A 22,714-nucleotide genomic window follows, 5' to 3' on the forward strand; every position below is an offset into this window, starting at 1 on the left:
GTACCCGACCCGAAATTAGCCAAATCACTTTTACCCGAACCCGACGTGCATAAACCCGAGAAAGTTACCCGAGAAAACCAGTGGCAATTTTTTTTAACCCAAATGTAAACGGTACTGACATGTGTACAGTTAGCAGCCCCACGTGCACCAGTCAAACAGAAAGAAACCCTGTTGGCCTCGCAACCAATTTTGCCCACTGCTCCCTTTATTGTACTTTGTTATCTGACGATGACACCAAGGTAACCGCTAAAATGTAATTTTAAAATTGATTGACGGATCTGTCTCAATGAAAATGAACCTACCACCAGCCACACAATGACGCAATCGCTCCTGACAAACAGAGGAGGGGTTGGAAAAAGACATTGACGCACACAAGCGAGATGGTTCGGGTCATCTCAGGTCCGTGCGGCAAAAACACATTCATTTTAAATTATGCGAGACCCCATGTCGCTATCATTATACCCGACCTGTGTCCGAAGCACACATGAAACTTTTAGACCCGAACCTGCTCAGGTATCAGGTCGGTCATCTGGTTTTCGGATCTAAGTGGACTTGTGAAGACCTCTAGTATACATTCTTTATTTACGTCTTGCAATCTACTGTCGAACAAAAAGCTAACTTTTCTCATTTCATGACAGAATCCAATCTCTGCCCGAAGTTTTACTGCGGGCTCTCAGCCAAAATTTCCACTAATAAATATCTCCTCAAGACTTCCAGAGGGACATCGGTGCTAAGTTATATATTTACGAGGCCTGCAATGTGTAGGCACTGAAAAAGCAGTCATCCCATGCCAGAGTATTCACCCCATAGCCTTGAACTCCCAAAATCACAACTGCAGGTCTATGTAATGAGTACCACCTGATGTCCCACCTGAGTATGCATACTACAGACAGCAGAGAACCAGGCTAGACGATTCTTGAGTCGTATGAACCTTTCCAATGTGCATTAATCCCAAGCCATGCTCATTGCAAGAGTGCACATTGAATTATTACCCTAAAAGTCTATACATTCAACACACATCTGTCTTCACAGACAGACCAATACACTTAGTTTCGATATCTGTCTCTAAGCCAAGAAAGTATAGAACATTCACATGATTCTTAGGAGGGCAGTCATTACCAACCAATGAAATCCAGAGCAACTAGCAGCACGACCGGGAAGTATTTAGCCTCACTTGAAGGAACATTAATGTACCTAACAGCTTGACCTTCCTAATATCAGAGTACATCATGTAAGTTAAAGTTATATGTATGCGGTGTGGCCCTGGTCTTGATGTGAATTGAACCTGAATTGAATTACAGGTGAAGACTATCAGTATGTGTGAAAGTAATTGAATATCGGTATTAGCCTAGATATGTTGTATTGGTGCATCCCTACTTATAATGTTTTAATTTTCTATGTACATTCATTTTTTTATTATCATTTTTTGAGTTCTAGGAATAAAAAACAAAAGCATCAATATTATAGGCATGTGTCCGATGATCCCAATGCCATTACATTGCCCTATTTAAAGTATGAGTGTAACAAAGACAACCATCCCAGTAGGAGATACAGCACATTATGTTCTCAGGAAAGCTTGGTTTTCTGTCTCTCATCCTCTTTAAATACATTATTTCCCCATCTGGAGGGTGTGAATTTGTTATAGTGTGATTGATTAGTTTAAGCAGACAAGCATTTTACTGTGTAGTCAACAAACATTACTGGTGATTAGATCTTCACGGTACCAATTCATGGGACGGCATGTTATCATTCCGACAAGTGATGGCACACAAAAGTCATTACCGCATCACATTCATGAACAAAATGCATAGTGTATGTACAGCATCTGGCATTGTGTACTCTCTAGACGATGCCAGGTCATTTTTTGTTTGACCATTAAAGACAAAGAGGTCGTTTAAGATAACAATCGAAGAGTTCCTGCACAGTAAATAAAAGTAAAAAGCAGTGATTTGGAGCTTCAGGGCATTTCCATCAGCCGAACACATTGTCCTTTTCAGCATCAGAAACACAGAAAAGAGAGGGTGATTTCTGGTGAAAAGTATCTTAATAGGATCATTTCACGCATACGTTTAGGAACATTAGGTGCTTGCTAGAGACATTTTCTACTACTGTATTTATTTACCCCTATTTTGAAAGCATTCCTAAGCATTGAACATTGGTGCATACCCAGCCTGATCTCACTGTTTATACGTAGTATTAATACGTAACTTAAAATAAATGTATTTTGTATGTTTAAAAGATGCTGAAGCGTACAACATAGACAGATTTGCAACATTTAATTGTAGCATTATTATGTTTTTACAGCTACAAACCGTGAAAGACTTACAAATCTTTCATATCATAAAGATTGCTGTATAAATTTCCTTTAACTTATTTTATCGATAATACTACCACCCTACCCCAAGCCTTACCCTAAACCCAAGCCCTTTGTATACCAAAAAATGAAAAAAGTAATGTATTCTTTTTATATTATGTAATGTAATGGACAGAAATGTGTAAGAACAGCAAAAATATAGCATTTAAAAGGTATTTTATGCCGCTAAATATCTCCTACACCTAAACCTACCCAAAATAGTTTATTAGAATCCCATATATCGCAAAAAAGTTTTTACGCTCACATGAGGTGGTTTTTCAGGGCATTTGGAAAAGGTATATTTTGCAAAACTGCAATAGAAATCGTTAATTCGCATTTTCAGGTCATCTGATGTACCTAAGTCACAATTATTATCATTCTTATATCATTGACTGTTTATCTTCAGAGAGCTTGAGTTTTGTTAGTTTTTATTTTCTTTCTATGCTTGTATATGTTTTTTGCGAGAATTATGAACATTTCTATAGTATTAAAGATTAAACCTTATTAAAACAAAAAAACTCTAACTTACCGTGATACATATCGTTATCATGATATAAAATTAATCCTATCGTGATAGAAGATTTTGGTCATATCGCCCACCCCTACGTGTCTGCTACCGAGTATAATGGCGCTTTTTCATTGCAAAGTACCCCACGGTTTGGGGGACAGCTTACTCTTGTAAGCTTTTCCACTGGGTGCGGTACATAGTACCCAATACTTTTTTAGTACCACCTCGGTCGGGGTTCCAAGCAACCCAAGCTGATAACAAAACATGGTGCGAAAACACTGTAGATCACTGATTGGTCTGAGAGAATTGTCACTATCAGCGTCATTGCTATAATGTAAAAGATTAGCTTTAGATTCACGCTAGCTTGCGCTGTCTCGAGCAAACATGTTGTCATCTATGCTCTGCTATAAGTTCCCAAACTCCCTTTTAGCAATGAAAAACATTCACAGGTTGAGAATCAGGAACCCCATACCATTTTTTTCCAGACTTGCGGTTTGTGGCGGCACATTTGCAACGCGCGCGTTCACATATATGCTTAAATGCAACTTAAATGAGGCTCAGAGGAGCGCGTCGACCATGAGTGTTTGTACAGAAACTGTCAGAGGAAGTGATAAACGTGTTGTGCAAACATCTATTTGTGGTGGTCAGTTTAAATTTTGTGAGAAATAAAGTAATGTATGGGAATGTACAACGACACTCTCACTTGTGTGATGTCACAGCAGTAGGCAGCGCAAATTTAAGGACACGCCTATAATCCCTCCCACTCCAAAGTGTTACTAAACTCAATGGAAAAGCTAACCAAGCCAAAGTAAGGTGAGCTGACACGACCTGACCCAAACCAAACTGTGGGGTACTATGCGATGGAAAAGCGACATAAGGGGCTTTCCTTGGCATAATGCTCTCCTTTGATTAAAAATAATGGCTAGTGCGGTGGATGTGATATTAGTAAACCTTCGAACATCAGTTGACGTGATGTTTGGAATTACTTATCGCGAGAGGAAAAACTTTAATTGAATATCATTGGTTAGTGCAAATGGCGTCATTTCACAAAAGTTTAATATTAACATTTAGAAAAGATTGCATAATGCTGGGTACACACCAAATGATAATCGGGCTGAGTTTAGGCCGGTTTACCCCGTTCCGACAATCCTAGCTATGTTCCGATTATCTTAATGGTTCTACAGATTTTCTTATCAGATTTTCCCTTGATGTGATGTCTGTTAACATGTTTAATATTTACAATCAGAACTCCTGATGTGTGGGGGGAACCCCCGAGGACAAACGCGTGATTATCACGTGAAACGAAACAATATCCAATCAGAAAGCGAGATGATGGAAGACGGAAGCAGTCATGGCACAGCACAAAGTGAAGTTGATGCAAAGTGAACTTGTACTGACCATGTTCTCCCTGTCTCCACGACTTCACCCAAACCCTTTTCTTTTTTCCCTTAAATTTTCTGTGAAATTTAATCCAAACACTATCATTGAAATTTCATTCTGCTATCGTCTGCCATGCTTATTCTGAAGATTTTACAAGATTTCCTGTGGTCACAGTCAAAACTCTGGTTGAAAATCCCACTATAGGAGCCAAACGGTTAAATCTAGGATTTTTTTATCCAAATGTTTGTGGTCTATCACATTTTGAAAATCTAATAAGATGTAGAAACTGTTTTCGTGTGTACCCAGCATAAGTTGTAATACTGTAGATGGTAAAAGATGACGTCGGTGACGTCAACTGCTCTATGCTAATACAGCCGATTTAGTTGTCTTCACGGATCCGTGTAAACGTGGATCTCTTTGACAGCGTTGTCATAAATGAAACAAATGAGAAATCCACCAAATCTGAGCTATGAAATAGCAATAAAATTTTACTCAGTGGTGGCTTGTTGAGGAAAGGTGTGCAATTACTTTTTAAACGTCAGCTGGTGCATTATAAAAATCTCTATTACATTATAATCCATTATATTAAATTATTTAAAAATCTTTACATTAGAAAAACCAGAGTCATGTCTTTAAACCAGGATAAAACAGAGATGGGGATGGCTCTGAATAGTAAGCAAACAGCCAGAACACAATAGCAATCGTATAGTAACAACTCAAACGTATCAGTGGCATAGCCAGACAATCTCCTATAATAGTGGCAGTGAGTATTGCACGGGTAAGCATTACATGTAGGTTGAGCTGTCTTATTATACTGCATCACATTAACATCTGTTTCGTTCTTTTGTCACCACCAGACAGTTTATCTGCTCCGCTCAATGTGACCATCAAAGCACTAGAGGGGAACTCTGCGATAGTCACATGGGACATTCTGGAAGGCGAACCAGTCATTGGGTTTGCCATCACCCAGCAGGTATTGAACCAGTTTATGGTCCATACAGAGTCCGTACATGTACGAAACACAAGACAATCACCACATAATTCACGTTTAATGTGGCAGTAACATGGAGGAATGCTTGCTTGAGCATTTCAGATGTGTCGATAGAGACCAGCCTGCTTTCTCAGGGACAGCGTGTGCTGTTGCTATCTGAGGTGGCCTGCAGATTTCTGTAAATGTTTTATGCATGCATACATTACGGTGTGTGTGTAGATCTGAGAAAAGCAGTCACTGTGGAGACCTCAGTGATAAGTACTGCAGTGACCATCTGTTAGAGTACAAAGCCATTACAGCTTGTCACCCAACCAAACAAGACAGAGTGCCAGCAATGTGCACGAGTCTGTGTGTTTTATTTGTTTATCTCCTAACTGAATGTTGTACGGCAATGGTCACATTTATGTCAGCGCTGGTATACGAGCACCTCAATAGGTTACACACACACAAATAAATATTTATGTGACCTAGTCTGTGAAAACCTAGCTGTTTTGTGATTTACTGTTTTCTACATAAAATCATCCTACATAATGTAAAGAACATTTAGTAAAAATATAACCTTGTTATCATCTCAAACTTTAGATTATGAGACTTTAGCCTGGTTTTCGAAACAATTCTCTTGTTATAAAAAATGAGATGGGACAAAGGACCAAGACAATAATTTAAATGTCATGTTGATGTTATGTATATATGATATTTCACTGCAGATTGTATTGTCCTCTTATACATCTGGTGTTTTGATGATTACAGAAGAAGGACGTTCGTATGTTGAGATTCATTCAAGAAGTCAACACTACCACACGTTCATGTGCACTTTGGGATTTGGAGGAAGACACGGAGTACATCGTCCACGTGCAGTCCATTAGCATGAGTGGATCCAGTCCACCCAGTGAACCAGTTCTGTTTCGCACACCCAAAGAGTCTGAGAAACTGGCCTCGAAAAGCCCAGGTAAGCTTTTCTAAGAAACAGTGACTAAGTGGGCGTGTAGACGAAGGCATTTACGCCTACGGCCGGCATATGTTTTCTTTTGTTTCCAATGGAAGTGGCGCATTTTTCAAAAACGGCAGCAGCTGGTGGGTTTTGCCGGCGCTCTTTGTTTTTTCTGTTCAGCTTTGGCAGAATGCTCAGCTCGTCAATGTCACTTTTCACTCAGCCGTCAAATCACAGTGGAGATGGGGCGGGGCACATATCACAACAACCAACCGGTGCATCATTTAATGATTGATAAACAAAGCAGAAGTATCATAGCAACCAAAGCGCTTTGCTGAAAAAACGCTGGCAAGCGCCCACAGTTGGTGTCCACCTGACTTTTCCGCCACGTTGAACTGATCCGCTCCCTAAAGGCCTGGGTATATTTTACTTTTTACGCAAATTTTGTCATCAGAGTAGTACCGTATTTTCCGCACTATAAGTCACTTTTTTTCATAGTTTGGCTGGTCCTGCGACTTATAGTCAGGTGCGACTTATATGTCAAAATTAATTCATACTGGCTAACAGTGTTGGGGGTAACGCATTACAAGTAACGTGCATTACGTAATAATATAACTTTTCTGAAGTAATGAGTAAAGTAACACATTACTTTATAAATGTACACATTAATATTTGAGTTACTTTTTTTAAGTAATGCGAGTTACTTTTCAGTTTAATTAATTAGATGTAAAAAACAATGTACTGCATTAAACTGAACGTATTAACGTAAAATTACACACTCTATGCGTGAACAGTTTCAGTCAGAAATGGAAATGGCAGACCAGAGCTTCACATTTTTGCGATGGAAATATGCAATTTCTGAATGCAGAACTTCTCAGTCATAAAACACCTGCAAAGTAAGAAAAAGTAATGCAAAAGTAACTTAAAAGTAACGTAAGTATTTCTTTCCATGAACAGTAACGAAGTAACGCAATTAGTTACTTTTTTGGGGAGTAACTTAATATTGTAATGCATTACTTTTAAAAGTTAATTTCCCCAACACTGCTGACTAAGAACCAAGAGAACATAATACCGTCTACAGCCGCGAGAGTCTGCTATATGCCGCTCCTGTATTTATGTAATTCAATGGATTCAGTGATGTAGAATGATATATATATATATAGCAGCAGTCTAAATTTGGTTGCATGGCCACTGTGCTTTCTTTTTATCTGACTGGTGCATGCAGGGCTGCAGACTGCACACATGACGGTGTCGTTTACATTCGGGTCCAGTCGTGTTAAAAATAATTGCCAATGGTTCGGATTCGGGCCTAATATTTCTTTCTTTAAAAAAAACGATTTATGCACTTCAGGTTCTGGAATTAGAGTGATTCGGGTCATTTCAAATGGGGTTCAAATCACTGGAAGATCTACACAAACACTGAATTATTTACACACCAGACAAATACAGATAACAACCTATAGAAGAGCTCATTTGCATAAAAAAGAGGCATGTTTGCACTGAAAAGAATAACAATGAGTTTATTTCAATGTGCCTGGTGTAGTGCGCAACCTGGTTAAGCTGGTTTGTGGCCAAATAGCGAACAAGATGCAGTTATTGTATTTTTTGCTGAAATACAGCATGTTAACTTGGCACAATCATTTAGTGAATTGACCTCCATATGTCTGACAATAACAAAACCCACTGTGTCCCATTTTCAGCTCTATTTATTTGCAGAGATTAAACAGTGATATACTGAATGCACTTTTATGTTTCAAATGTGCAGTTAAAAAATAAAAAATGAGAGATTTAATCTGACGGATGACTAATGGTCAAATAACTTCTGTAGCGGTAGCGGAGGAAGAAAAAACAGCAGGATGGCAGTTACACAACCGCTCTAAAAATGATGCTGTGTCATAATACAGGGAGTAAAGTGCACACTTTTGTGCAATTTCCTATTAAAATCACTGTTACTAAGGCCCTTGTGTTATCTACATCAACCTACAATAATCAATTGTATGTTTTATTAGCCGTTTTCATGACCCACTTACTTGAACAAAAAGCTGCAGTGGAGAAAACATCTTTGTTTTTTGAAGCCCTTGCCATAAAGATGAGCGTCAGTCCTTGGCAATGGACAGTGTTGTTGACATTTGGTGTCAAGCCCTCAGTGATGCAGTTTAGAGTCAGGGCAGACGGCACACTGAGGTTTGACTGAGCTCAACCTTAAACATCAGAAAAATGTCACAGCCTTCAGTAAACGCTTTCCCTTGTCTCCAAAAATGATTTGTGAGAAACGAAATACTCCATGTAGGCCACATTGTTTTTTTAACATCCGCCATAAATTTTTACACCTAGTATTGAAATGCATTCGGTCAATCGGATCGGTAGAGCTGCAAATTTCGACTATTTTTTCAACTTATTAGTCTATCGATTATTTTTTCGATTAATCGAATAGTCTAAAGATTTTTTTTACAAATAATAAATGTAACATCTGCTATTAATGCCAACATTTTATTGAAGCATTTTCTCAATTAAACAAATACACAAACAGTGCCAGTGCCAAGGAAAATATAACAAATCACATAAAAACAAGTCCAACATTAATTCAGCCTAACATAAACAGTGCAAAAGGGGCATTATTCACCTTAAACAAATAAAATATATTAATATCAAACTGAATAATAACTCCTTATTAATATAAAAACATGTCCCGCTCTTTATTGTTCCAGCCCTAGTGCTAATCATAAACTAATGAAGAGTCATCATTAACTACAAAATGACTCACATGAAATCATTGTTTATTAATACATTAACTAAAAAACATGTCATGTACTCTTCATTAGTTTATGATTAGTACATGCATTTACTCAGCATTAGTTCAGACTGAAGTAAAAATAAGTTCATTGTGATTCATGAACCCTTATTATAAAATGTAACCATTATATTATTACTGTTAATATTATTACTATCAGTAGTAACGTTACTGCATTCTCATTTAGCATCAACTTTAACATTTAACTTTTCTTAAGTCTCGGGTAAATACAAATTTAGTTAGCATGATCTTCTAATATTTTATAAACGGCGTTTACGCTGCTGTTACTTTAAATAACCGCATGTCAGGAATACCTAACGAGACGAGCTTTTATAATATCTGCGCACATAGCAAAAAAATAAGCTATGGGAACTCCGCGCTGCCAGCTGGCTTTCAGTGCACGCGGGCACATGCCTATCTCAGTGTAACACATTTGCGTGGGGTCACGCTGACGCATCACGACCGGATCTCGACGAGAAGTTGTGCTTTAAAAGTGTATATTTGTTATTTTTCTTGTCAAAAATGACAATCGTTTTGCTAGATAAGACCCTTATGCCTCGTTTGGGATCGTTTATAGTCCTTTGAAACTCCGTTGAAAAAAACTGTTAACTGTTGAGTTAAGTATTAATTGTTGGTGTCTATAAAAGTCCATTAAAATAAGAAAAATCCTGCAATGTTTTTCTCAAAAAACACAACTTCTCCTCGACTGAACAAAGAAAGACATCAACACCCCGGATGGCACGGTGGCGAGCAAACCATCTGGACCTTTCTTTTAAGAAAATTGAATATTCCTTTAAGAAGTAAATTACTTTAGTACAAATCAGAGCTAAAACGTATCAACTGCTACACTGAGCTTATGTTACTGTGTAAAATGTATCAATAAAATGTTAGCAACACATGCCTGAATTCTTAGCTGCCAGACCTTTCACACAGCTGTGATCCATGCTCCCATAACCCCTCGTCTTTAGGAAATCCATTTTTATTTTCGACTAGATATTTGTTCCAGAGGTCAGTTTAGCCACTACTAGCCATATGAATTAACAAACACAGAGCAGAAGTTAACTTCAGGCCAGGCGCGTAACCATGACAACGTGCATGCGTCCAATGACCATCTATACACGCTTGTGAATTATTATGGCATATTTCTGAAATATTTAAAGATATATAGAGGATTTGTCTACAAATGAATGCACTTCTGCTGTTTAAGCAATTTTATGATGAATCCAGAAATGTGCTTAAGCCCAACAGAAAGCATTTACGGATGGCTGACTCTTAGCTGATGCTGCCTGTCAGTTAGATCAGTGGTAGTTAGATAACAGGACATTTACCAAAAAAAAACACACAGTTTAATCATCAGGGATAAGTGCTTACATCACACTGTAATTAATCAAGCAAGCACCTTTACACTTCACTAAAGACCAGATCGCCTAATAAACACAGACAGTTAATCTTTCTCTGTCCGCTCTTCTCCTCTCCATCGCTACAGGGTGGCTTCATGTTGGTTTTCATGCTGGATTCGTGATGCGTATCGATGTCGATTGCTTACTGAAAATCTCCCATGCTCAACAGCCAATAAGGTTTCGGTTTCACCTGAAGTTTATTTCAAGAGCTCAAAGAGAGGATCGTAGATTCTCACAGTCATTATAACAGCACCGCTGCTTCTTCAGATCGCTTTTCCCTCCGTGGTTAATCAGTGCACACACCGCAGCTCTATGCACTGCTAGATGCTTTAAATCTGCTGACCCCAGAGGTCTTCTCCTGAGAGATCGACCCTGAGATGCACCAAATTCATAGCATCACAGGAAACTGACCGTAATTAGGAATCTTGGCTGGAAGCAATGCATAAGACGATCCGGTCAAATTTTTAGCCAAAGAAAATACCAATGAAATAGTCAGGATTAATTCAATGTTGCCTGTGCTTTGATAGTGCACAAGTGTAAATGTTGTTGAACTCAACCTTGTTTGCTTCATACAGATGAAGTGACCATGGAGGAGGTTGGCCAGTCCAGTCAGCTGAGGGCTGGAGAGCTTATTATCATTGTGGTCGTTCTTGTCATGTGGGCAGGTAAGGAGTTGTGTCCAAAGACCTATATGTTGGTGACTGATTTGTGACTGCCGAATAGGATGTGTTGGTGGATCAACATCTTTTGTGGCAGGTTGAACTTTTTCTGATTGGTTGACAGAACTGTTAACAGGGATGTTCACCCGGGAACACGTCCTACTTGGCAAAATCAGGATCAACTTTATGCCAAAGATATTAACACTGGTGATAGATTTAGTGCTGGATTTGTACTACCACAATTCATGTTGTGAAAGGTAATAAAGTGTATCTGCATACACGAGAAGCAATTATGAAAACCAGTCATGCACAGCCCAATACTTCAGCAGCATCGCACAGTTTGTGTTTTGCTAATAAACGCCACGATAATTAAACCCTCCCTTTTTGATTTGCTTTCACTCGAACAAACAGATGTTTCTCATGTTTACCACATTCACATCTCTATAATTTATTAAGTAATTAACGAAGATATAAGACTTAGTTAACATAATACAAATTTCCGGTCTTATTGTGCATGGCTCATCACTGCAAATACTGTAGTCTTTGTGATCTTTCAGCAAAATGAATAACTTGCGTCGCCTCCATAGTAACTTTTCTCCTCCATTCATTCAGAATAAAAGACCCACAATTCACGCAATCTAATACATTCCCAATGGATAAAATCAAGCTCTAATGAAAATGTTTCTCTCATCACTATTCTCAGAAATATGCCACATTACAGAAGAAATACATCACTGTTTCATGGTAACACATCAGATGTTAACGCATCAGATTCAAATATGAATATTTTTCATGAGATTTCAAAATATTTAAATTAACCAGCTAACAGTTGGTTATGCAATGCAGAATGTAAATAGTTTAATGTAAAATGTTATTAACCTCCTAAGACCCGAGCTTTGGTGCTATTTGTGGTTAGGAAGAACCAATAAATATAATACCCAAATATTTTTCTTTGAACATGAAGCAGTGTAATTGTCCACGTTTGTGTACAACAGTTCCAGTTACACAGAATTAAGTATTGTGATGCAAACAGCAAAAATGTGATTAGGAGGTCTTAGGTGGTTAAAGGGATAGTTTAGCCAAAAATGTTTTTCTCACCCTCAAGCCATCCTTGATGTACACTCACCTAAAGGATTATTAGGAACACCTGTTCAATTTCTCATTAATGCATTTATCTAATTAACCAATCACATGGCAGTTGCTTCAATGCATTTAGGGGTGTGGTCCTGGTCAAGACAATCTCCTGAACTCCATACTGAATGTCAGAATAGGAAAGAAAGGTGACTTAAGACAGACAGGTGCCAGACAGGCCGGTCTGAGTATTTCACAATCTGCTCAGTTACTGGGATTTTCACGCACAACCATTTCTAGGGTTTACAAAGAATGGTGTGAAATGGGAAAAACATCCAGTATGCGGCAGTCCTGTGTGTGAAAATGCCTTCTTGATGCTGGAGGTCAGAGGAGAATTGGCCGACTGATTCAAGCTGATAGAAGAGCAACTTTAACTAAAATAATCACTCGTTACAACCGAGGTATGCAGCAAAGCATTTGTGAAGCCACAACACGCACAACCTTAAGGCGGATGGGCTACAACAGTAGAAGACCCCACCGGGTACCACTCATCTCCACTACAAGTAGGAAAAAGAGGCTACAATTTGCACGAGCTCATCAAAATTTGACAGTTGAAGACTGGAAAAATGTTGCCTGGTCTGATGAGTCTCGATTTCTGTTGAGACATTCAGATGGTAGAGTCAAAATTTGGCGTAAACATAATGAGAACATGGATCCATCATGCCTTGTTTCCACTGTGCAGGCTGGTGGTGGTGTAATGGTGTGGGGGATGTTTTCTTGGCACACTTTAGGCCCCTTAGTGCCAATTGGGCATTGTTTAAATGCCACGGCCTACCTGAGCATTGTTTCTGACCATGTCAATCCCTTTATGACCACCATGTACCCATTCTCTGATGGCTGCTTCCAGCAGGATAATGCACCATGTCACAAAGCTCAAATCATTTAAAATTGGTTTCTTGAACATGACAATGAGTTCACTGTACTAAAATGGCCCCCACAGTCACCAGATCTCAACCCAATAGAGCATCTTTGGGATGTGTTGGAACGGGAGCTTTGGATGTGCATCCCACAAATCTCCATCAACTGCAAGATGCTATCCTATCAATATGGGCCAACATTTCTAAAGAATGCTTTCAGCACCTTGTTGAATCAATGACATGTAGAATTAAGGCAGTTCTGAAGGCGAAAGGGGGTCAAACACAGTATTAGTATATTGTTCCTAATAATCCTTTAGGTGAGTGTATATGATTAACTTTTTATCAGATGAACACAATGTGAGTTATGTTAAAGCAACACTATGTAGTTTCCATGTAAAAATTACTTACAGCTCCCCCATGTGGTTGAAAAGCGCAACAGTGCCTGGTATCAGACACTCTTCTGCAGGCAGGGGGAGGGGCGGGGCTGTTTCCTACCCTCCGCCGCCACTTTCAGAGTGTGCTTGTAGCAGCTAGGAGGCTCCTCAGGTTGCAGCAACAGTACAATTTGTCCAGTTAAAAGTTGTTCTATCACTGAAATAATTTTGGAGACATTATTTAAAGGTAAAAAAACTACATAGTGTTGCTTTAAAAATTGGCCTGGTTGTTTCGGGCTTTGTAGTGTTGGTGAATGGTGCTTTTAATTTGGAGCCCAAAAAAGTCCATCCATCCTTTATAGATATAATCCACATTAGTGTTGTCAAACATATCGATATCTCGATACATTTCGATACTGAAAATTTGAAACGATTCCAATACTTGTGTCCCGCTGAATCGATACTTCGAGACGAGCTGCGCGTGGTTTTTTTGTAACTGCAAACACCAGCTGTGCGTTCTCGCTCTGTTTTTTTCTTCAAATGATGCGCACAAACAGCCAGTGCACGTTATTCCATTGCCCGCCTCCTCTCCTCGTCTCGTTCGCTCTGGTTTAAAGTACAAGAAAGCCAAGCAGCAGGGGTGCTGTGTGGAGGTTTTTTCGGATGCAAGTCAAATAAACATGGGAAGCCGAAGGACACAAGTGAAGTAAGCCAAATATGCGTTTCTACAGAGCCATGTGCCAACACCGCTTGCAAAGCACTGAAGGACCGACACGCCGACGAGAGATTGATAATCATCACTAAGTATTAATTCTAGACTTCCCAAAATGTTGTTGATATGCGTTTTTTTTTTTGCCTGTAATGATCCAAGTTAATATACAACCCCCTCACAGTTATTAGACTGAGGAAACTCAGATAGCATTTTAGCTGACAAGAAAATACTTTGACTGTGGTGAAAAGTAAATTAACCCAGATACTGCTGTGCTTTAAGTTCACAAAAACAAGTCATTTATTAACCCTCATGTCGTTCAGTGAGGTTTATTTTCATATTTGCACTATAATCTGTTTATCATATAAATGTTAAAGGCAGGATAGGCAGGAATTATCTAAAAAATTTTTTACAAATTTGTTTAAACTGTCTTTATATACAAATACATAATTCAAATGTAAGTACTCTGAAAAAGAGAGTATAAAAATCGAGTGTCTGTAGACCTCTCACGACTGTTTTAAACACAGCTAATTATTTCCATTCGGGACGAAACAAATGACTGGCTTGCGCGACTATCACTCTCTCTCTCGCGACCATGGCACCACCCCTGTTGCTATGGGATCTGCCCACACATGCGCACACCCGATTGATTTGAATGTGCACGAGGCACTCTAGGAAGAGCAAAAGTAAGGCAGAGAAAGTGCATTCAGAACTCACCGTACCTGCATATCCAGTCAGCGAAGGCAAACAAGGCAAAAAAGGAATAAACGAAGAAATCAAACGAGAGTTAAATATCGCGTGGCTTTTCCTCGAGTGGACGATGCGGTAGCGGTATTGTCTCCGGAGTGTAGTCCTAATCAGAGTCAACAATGCTTTCATCACGGAAACTCTTACATGCAAAACACTTAATTTCCAGCGTCTCATCTCCACTAAGTCTCGTATACTATGTCTTACGTTATACGCTGAAAACGCACTCCCTTGTTGGCCGTTACTAGAATCTAGCTATTTTAGTTTGGAAGTTTTACATTTTGATATTTTTCTTACAAAGTCACACCAATTACCCTCAGAAGGCCTTTATTAACCCGCTGGAGCTGTGTGGATTAAGAGAGAGCAGGGGCGAAAGGACCATTTTTCAGAAAAACTTATTTTAAAGATAATGTTTTAGAAAGATATATTTTTGCTGTGGTCAAAAACTCACAAGTGTGGTTTATCAATAACAGGTGGAATTTTGAACAAATGTAAAACGACTTCAGAATAATTTTACTTTTAACATAAGTAGTGTATTGATCTGACAGCTGGGACGAAAGTATCACACAGGTGGGTCAAAATTAACACAACAAAACAAGATAGATTTTTGTGTTACACTTGTTTTTAGTAAATATACGTGACTATGACCTGGTTAATATGTAACTGCAAACATATTTTGTTGTTTATCTTTGCAAACAATAATGAAATTACATTTTTATTTCAGTTTAATCAAATGTTTCAAAAGCAACCTGACAGTACAAACTTTAATTGTTAACAGTTTGAACACTATGAAAATTAAATTAAATTAAATCAAATTAAAATAATATACATTTTCAACATGCAACAGTATTAGCAGCGGGACAAAAGTATCAAGTGTTACTTTCGTCCTGACAGGAACTCCTAACATTTAAACCCGATTTACTTTTATTTTGAAAAACTCTGAGAAGTCAAACTTCAGGATGTATTAAAGCACTAAATAACCTTTAGATTGATCTGTAAACATAAAACAAGAAACACAACGTAATATTAGAAAAAAATGACCGCTTTAGGAATGTACTTATCTTAGCTTTCTGGACCTACACGCGCAAAACAATGACGAAATAACGTGATATTTGTCAGCTACGTCAAGGGTTTGTGTGCTAAAGATGCTGTCATAGTTTGGAATACAAATGTAATCAGGGCTCAGAGAAAATCGCTTTGTTACTTTCGTCTTGCGTTACTTTAGCCACGGTTCTTCTATACTATTGTGAAGGACTGGATGGAATTTTTGGGCTTCAAATAAGAAGCACCATTTACTACCATTACAAAGGTCGGAACAGCCAGGACCATGTGACCATAGACCACAAAACCAGTCGTAAGGAACACTATACATAATCCAAAGGCTAAATAAAAAAAAAACTTTCCATTGATGTACGGTTAGGATGTTAGGATAGGACAATATATGGCCGAGATGGTTTTGTGGTCCAGGGTCACATATAACAAAGATTGTGTTCATCTGACAAAGATAATCATATAGATTGAGGATGGCTTGAGGGTGAGTAAATCATGGGGTAACTTTCATTTTAGGCTGAACTATCCCTTTAAGTTAGTCAAGTATTACTAATACAGAAAATGCTTGTATTTACTATATGTACACCTTATGGAATGGAAAATAATACACTTTATTGTCCCCAAGGGGAAATTTGTATTGGGCATTGCGCTACAATCTGTTGCTTTACAGCATGACAACATGCAACACACACACACACACACACACACACACACACACACACACTTAAAGAATCCCCCTAAAACCAACACAAGATAAAATACAAAAACAATGCAATTATAAGAGGTCTATCTTACTTCTCTCTAATCCACAGCAAACATCAATATTAAAAGACCAGCGAAGAAAGGATCAAACAGGACAGTTTGTAGCACAACTTAAACTCAAGGCCACAGAGGAGCTCCTCGTACCATTGCAGCGCTGCTAAAATTAGAATGTTGTTTTTTAGGGCAAACGCAGCGTGATCCATCATTGCATTTTTCCTTCCTGTCTGTCGACAACGGCCCATCCATCACTAGCACTTTTCAACGTTGTGATCTCTCTTTAACAGGTGTGATAGCTCTCTTTTGCCGCCAGTATGACATCATCAAAGACAACGAGCCCAACAATAACAAGGACAAAGCCAAGAACTCTTCAGAGTGCAGTACTCCTGAACATCCTTCAGGGGGGCTGCTGCGCAGCAAGGTCTAATTCCGACTACCCCTTTCGGCAATAATAGGCTTTAGCCTCAGGACAGGTACGTGTTTTTTGTTCTTGGTTTGATCAAAATTTTAAGTGCAAAATATAAGTGCAAAAATAGCTGATTTAAAGATAGGGTAGGCAATAGCGGTTAACAACTTTAACAGAACGTATACATGTATAAAACATGGACGTAGTATCCGTGACGTCTGACCGCAGGTTTCTGAAGAGCATTTTTAAAACCAAAAGTGTGTGGAGCTGGTCGTTGCCATCTTGGCCACCGCGTCACTTCCAGACCGTGTTGCCAGATTGGAAATGTCCAAGTATCGCACCAGAACCTCAAAATGATGGTATTTGGAAGAAAATTATCACACACATGTCAAACAACTTTTGATAGCTTGTAGATTTACCTAGTAGATAAATGACAAGCACATAAGGTCCATGTCGTGGTATAACCCAATCAGAGATAGTGAAGGGCGGACCCTCCCTTTGACTGGCCGTGGTCCAGATATTCCTGTACGTGTGTGTGCGTTTAAAAATATGCGTGGCGTGTTGCAGTCAAAAAGAGAGAGGAGAGTGGCCCGTCCGATAAACAGAGTGGATAATGTAGCCCCAGATGTGAAGCCCTGGTCCCGGCATTAGGTAATGAACCACATACAATCAAGTCCGAACCGGAGCATAATTCTTAAAAAGAAAAACGTCTTGAAAGTAAATCCAAAGTACAGCAATGTTACATTTAAAACAAGTTCTTTTATTATTATTATTACTTACGAATTTCTATTCAGGGTTTTAATCCCTCATTTCTTTGTATCAAACGCCTTTCTTTCAAAAAGAAGCTTAAGGTTACCTAAAAAAAAAGCTTTACCAGTCAAAATTATTCCTAAAACATATCTCATAGTAACGTAGTGTAGATCAAGTAACGTAGATCAGCCCAACATTAAAACACGACAAAAAAGGGATTTATAATAAAACTTACTTTAAAGGTGCAGTGTGTAAATTTTATTGCATCTAGTGTTGAGGTTGCAAATTGCAACCAAAGTTTCAGTCCACCGTTCACCAAAACATATAGAGAAGCTACGGTAGCAATCGTCGAAAACAACTAAGTTAAAACATTTGTCCTTTAAGGGCTTCTGTAGAAACATGGCGGCACAAAATGGCGACTTCCATGTAAGGGGACCCCCGGTGTATGTAGATAAAAACGTCTCATTCTACGGTTATAAAAACATAACGGTTTATTATGAAAGGTCTTTATACACCACTGATACCATAGTTATGTATTTTATATTGCATTTCTGTCAAGAGATCCTTATAAAAGTTACACACTGCACCTTTAAACCATCAAAAGTCGAGTGCTTTAAACAACCGTGCGTGATCTGATGTGTCTTCTGATCACAACATGAGATAGAAAACTATTTTGCAGAACTATTTTATTCTATTTATAGCATTATAAATAAACAGTATTTTTATAAAATACCCAACATAACGTGAAGAACACCGATAAACCATATATCATCTCAATTGTGTTTAATGTCTCCATGCTTTAAAACATCACAACATCTTAATTTGCCTGTTATTGAATAAAGTGGCGGTCTCCGTGTGACACTACGTCTTCTTCATTAAGTTGTCATAATGAGACTGTCTGTCGCGAGCGCCCTCTAGCTTCACGTATGAATAAAACAGACAAAAAGAGTGTGAATGGATGTAGCCATTGCAGTGTATGGAATAAATATGGATTAAATATTACTCATCCCTGCAGATATTTAAAATGAAATAAAATGTCACTATAGGATTTTCTGAATAAAATAAAGGTCAAAAACTGAATCTTAAGCCTTAACGCTTTTTAAAATTGTATAGTTTTTTAAGGTAAGTACAATTAAACTAACAGTAACTTTGAATTAATGTAAATAAAGTACTCTTTAGGATCCCAGTGTCCTCATGCGGGTTAACAGGGTTTGGGTGCTTGTAAAACTGCGGCGTTAAATGCGATGCGGTCAAAAATTTGGGTGCACCTAACTTTTGTTTTGGTGCACCTAAGAAAAAAGTTAGGCGCACCAGTGCAACCAGTGAAAAAAGTTAGTCTCGAGCCCTGTTATGTAAGGTCTTTATACATCATGGATAATATAGTTATGTTTATTATATATTGCATTTCTGTCAATAGATCCTTCTAAAATGTACACACTGCACCTTTAATGCTATATCAGGATGTAATGACCAGTATAACAGAAAAATTTATCTAAAAATATTGCCTACCCTAGCTTTAAGACTTTTTAGGATTTGTTTCACTGTCTTTTCTAATGCACCTCCTCTCCACATTATTTGCAAGGCGTTACTCTTACAGCACAAACACTGTAAATATAGCAGTTAATTACAGTGCTTGCAAGGCAGCCCATTAACTTATAAACCTTTAAGACCTACTGTGAGTTCACAGGCTGTTAATCGATGATAACTGCTTTTGTTGATATGCTATTTCAACAAAAAAAATCATCTATATTGTCAGAATAAATGTTCACCTTTTTAAAAAAGTAAACCTTTGTACCTAAAGAGTTCATAATAGTACCTTGTAGATACATATTGGTACCAAATGTATACATATCTGTACCTAAATGGCACATATTAGGACCTTTTTAAAAGATACTGCCCCAGTGACAACAGTGAAATTTCTGGTGAAGAACTACACCCCGCCCTACCCATAATCCTGCAAGAAAAGATCCAAACAATCCAACCAAGCGCTGTTAATACAGCAAGCCTACATTGATCTAAAACTTTAAATGCATTCATTTGCTGCCTTGCAGGCACTGACATTCCCTTAAGAAAATGCAAATCTACTTCATTTCAACCCCCTTTTTTGTTTGGTCTTCCCCAAAGTGCTCTGAGACAAAACAAATAAGCCATCAAGTTGTGAAGCCCACCTCTCATCTTCAATCGAACGACCTCATGGCATTCCCATCAACCAACATGGACCCTTTGGTGCTTGTCTGTTTGGGACACTGACGCAAAGCTGAGGACAAAATCTGGACAGGTGGATTCCAGAATTGCATCACTGGAGGTTTGGAGTGAGTTGTTGAGTTTAAGTCTACAACTGAAGCTGAGAACGGCCACCTTAGCTGAAAGACTCAAACCTAGCTAAGACCAGAGACACTACGCCACCTGGAGCTGTGTAACCTCATAGAGATAACCGGAAACCTGCATGTGGCAAATCCTAACTAAACCAGGACGGTGTTTGTGAAATGAAGTGGAAAAGTGCTTTTCCGAGCTCACCGCCGTTATCAGTTCTAAGACAGGATTGGGACTATCATTAAACTTCTGTCACTGAAAGGGATAGCATTTAGATATTTCACTCCTCTATCTCATATACCATACGTTACACACCTTCTCATCCACAGCTCTCTCTCTGTCTCGTATTTGGTACTTTCATCCAGCCTTCTAGTATTGATTTCTTTACACTAGCTGGTCCCTCTATGCACCCCCTCCCGATTCCACCCACGGTTTTGAACTTTCGGCCTCCAATAGCCAATCACAGACAGTCCAGTGTGGTTTAATCGGTGCAGTCAAATCTTTCTTCTAAGCACTCTCGCTCTCAGGGCATTCAGGAAAAACATCACACAAGAATATGACGGACCAACACTCCGCTGAGACCGAACTGCAAATCGATCATTTGGTGAAGATCTTCATATACTAATAGTGATAGAAACCTATTTAATCGCTTGTGTGTTTCAAGTAAATCAACAGCTTGCTGTCTCTAATGAGCACATTATTATACACTGATGGTTACTTTGATCTTCATTCACTGACATATTCTTCAGGACTACGGCTATTCTATTTACGGCTTTGATGTGCTGCTACGATATAGAGTTGGGTTCTTTTGTTCGGTTGGCTTTGTGATTTACTGTACTTACCCTTTAAAGGATCACTTCGCTTTCATTTCAAATATCCTGATGGTTTGCTCACCCCCATGTCATCCAATATGTTGGTGTCTTTCTTTGTTCAGTCGAGAAGAGGTTGGGTTTTTTGAGGGAAGCATTCCAGGATTTTTCTCCATATAGTGGACTTTAGTGGATCTCAACAGTTTACAGTTTCAATGCAGGTAAAAATGTTAGTTTCGGTGCAGCTTCGGGGGGCTCTGGGTGATCCCAACCGAGGCATAAGGTTCTTGTCTAGCAAAACGATCATAATTTTTGCCCCCCCCAAAAAAAAAAAAAAATGTGGTTTTACACCGCGACTTCTCGCATTGCACTGGCAGTGTAGTGCGCCAGCGCGACCTTACATATTGCGTAATCACGTCGAGGGGTCGCGCATAACAAATGTGAAACGCACTTTTACGGACCATTTTAAACAGTAAACTGACACAAAGACATTAATTCATTCATTCCACATACAACAACGTCTGAATGGTCCTCTTTCTCCATACTTGTAAACACTGGAGCGGTAGTTTCACATGCGTCATGCGTGACCTTTCGATGTGATTACCTAAGGTCACGTTGGCGCATCATAAGGCTGGTGCAAGACGAGAAGTTGTAGTTAAAAAGTACTTTTTTGATGAAAATGACAATTGTTTCCCTGGACGGGACCCTTGTGCCTTGGTTGGGGTCGTTCGGGGCCCTGTGAAGCTGCATTGAAACATGTGAACTGTTGAGGTCCACTAAATGAATATCAGTCATGTGACCTTTTACGTCATCCGCTCTTTTTCCAGCCTACTGCCGCCATCTTGAGTACCTACCGCGTAGCAGTAGGCTACTGACAAGCATTGGCTAGCTTGCTACAATTTACAGATTTCTTATCTTTTACTGTCTATGATTCGTACGGATACATTAAATGGCTACGAAAGACAACATTTTGCACCTCACTGTCATGAAAAGAAATGCTACTTTCAAAAAATATTGTTAGGGTGTAATCCCTACTCGATCATGGATGCGTTCTTCCAGCCGCTGTCGCTGCTACCCAACTACCACTATTTTTACAACACTAGGAAGGCGCAGCACGACATGAACTTTGCTCAAAGTACTCAAAGTATCTCTACACGTGAGCTCGGGCATTGGGAGCATTGTTTGTGTGCACAGAGTTTGCTGGAAGGAAAGGTTTTGTGCAGCTGACTTTGGCTGTTTTGGTGTCCGCTCGCCATCTTTGCCAGACATAAAGAATCGATCTCCGAATGCAAATGAATGAATCTCATATGATGCTTCTTTTTTCAACTAGAAGGTCAATATTGTTTTTCACTTGCGACAAAACAACGAATTATCAGTGCATTTATATGCTTTAGGGGCTACTGTATCTATCTTTACTCTCCTCTCTCCTGACGTCACATTCAGAGATCGATACATCTTGACTGGGAAGAGGGTGGCGAGCGGACGCCGGGGCAGCCGGGGTCAGTTGTTCAGGGCCTTCTTTTTGGTGGACTCTGTGTACACGGGCGGTGTTCTCAATGCTCGAGTTCACGTGTAGAGCAAAGTATCATGTTGTGTCGAGGCTTCTTAGTGTTGTAAAATAGCGATTTTGATGCTCCCAACATATTGAAGACATAGCTTCTAGTTCTTTCGCGAACACTTCAGGTACTCAAAATGGCGGAGGACAAGTTTGAGATGCGAGTGACGTCAGCTGATATTCATGAATATGGAGAGGGGTCCTGGAACGTTTTGCTCGAGAAACGTATTTTCTTCCCGAC

The 22,714-nt window shown here is 39.0% G+C and overlaps 1 protein-coding gene across 2 annotated transcripts in view; it reads left to right on the top strand.

Moving 5' to 3' along the window:
- fndc5b (fibronectin type III domain containing 5b) overlaps nt 1–21,250 on the top strand; it is a 30,108-nt gene extending 8,858 nt beyond the window's left edge. The window contains exons 2-6 of one of the 2 annotated variants that reach the window (XM_055219639.2): nt 5,099–5,214; nt 5,983–6,181; nt 10,930–11,019; nt 16,928–17,113; nt 19,921–21,250. In XM_055219639.2, coding sequence (XP_055075614.1) covers nt 5,099–5,214; nt 5,983–6,181; nt 10,930–11,019; nt 16,928–17,067 — 545 coding nt within the window. In that variant the 3' untranslated portion in view covers nt 17,068–17,113; nt 19,921–21,250. The remainder of the gene's footprint in view (nt 1–5,098; nt 5,215–5,982; nt 6,182–10,929; nt 11,020–16,927; nt 17,114–19,920) is intronic. The other variant, XM_073858105.1, reaches the window with a different exon arrangement.
- The last annotated feature ends 1,464 nt before the right edge of the window (nt 21,251–22,714 follow it).

The sequence above is a fragment of the Misgurnus anguillicaudatus genome, chromosome 20, assembly GCF_027580225.2.
Source record: "Misgurnus anguillicaudatus chromosome 20, ASM2758022v2, whole genome shotgun sequence".
Lineage (NCBI taxonomy): Eukaryota > Metazoa > Chordata > Actinopteri > Cypriniformes > Cobitidae > Misgurnus > Misgurnus anguillicaudatus.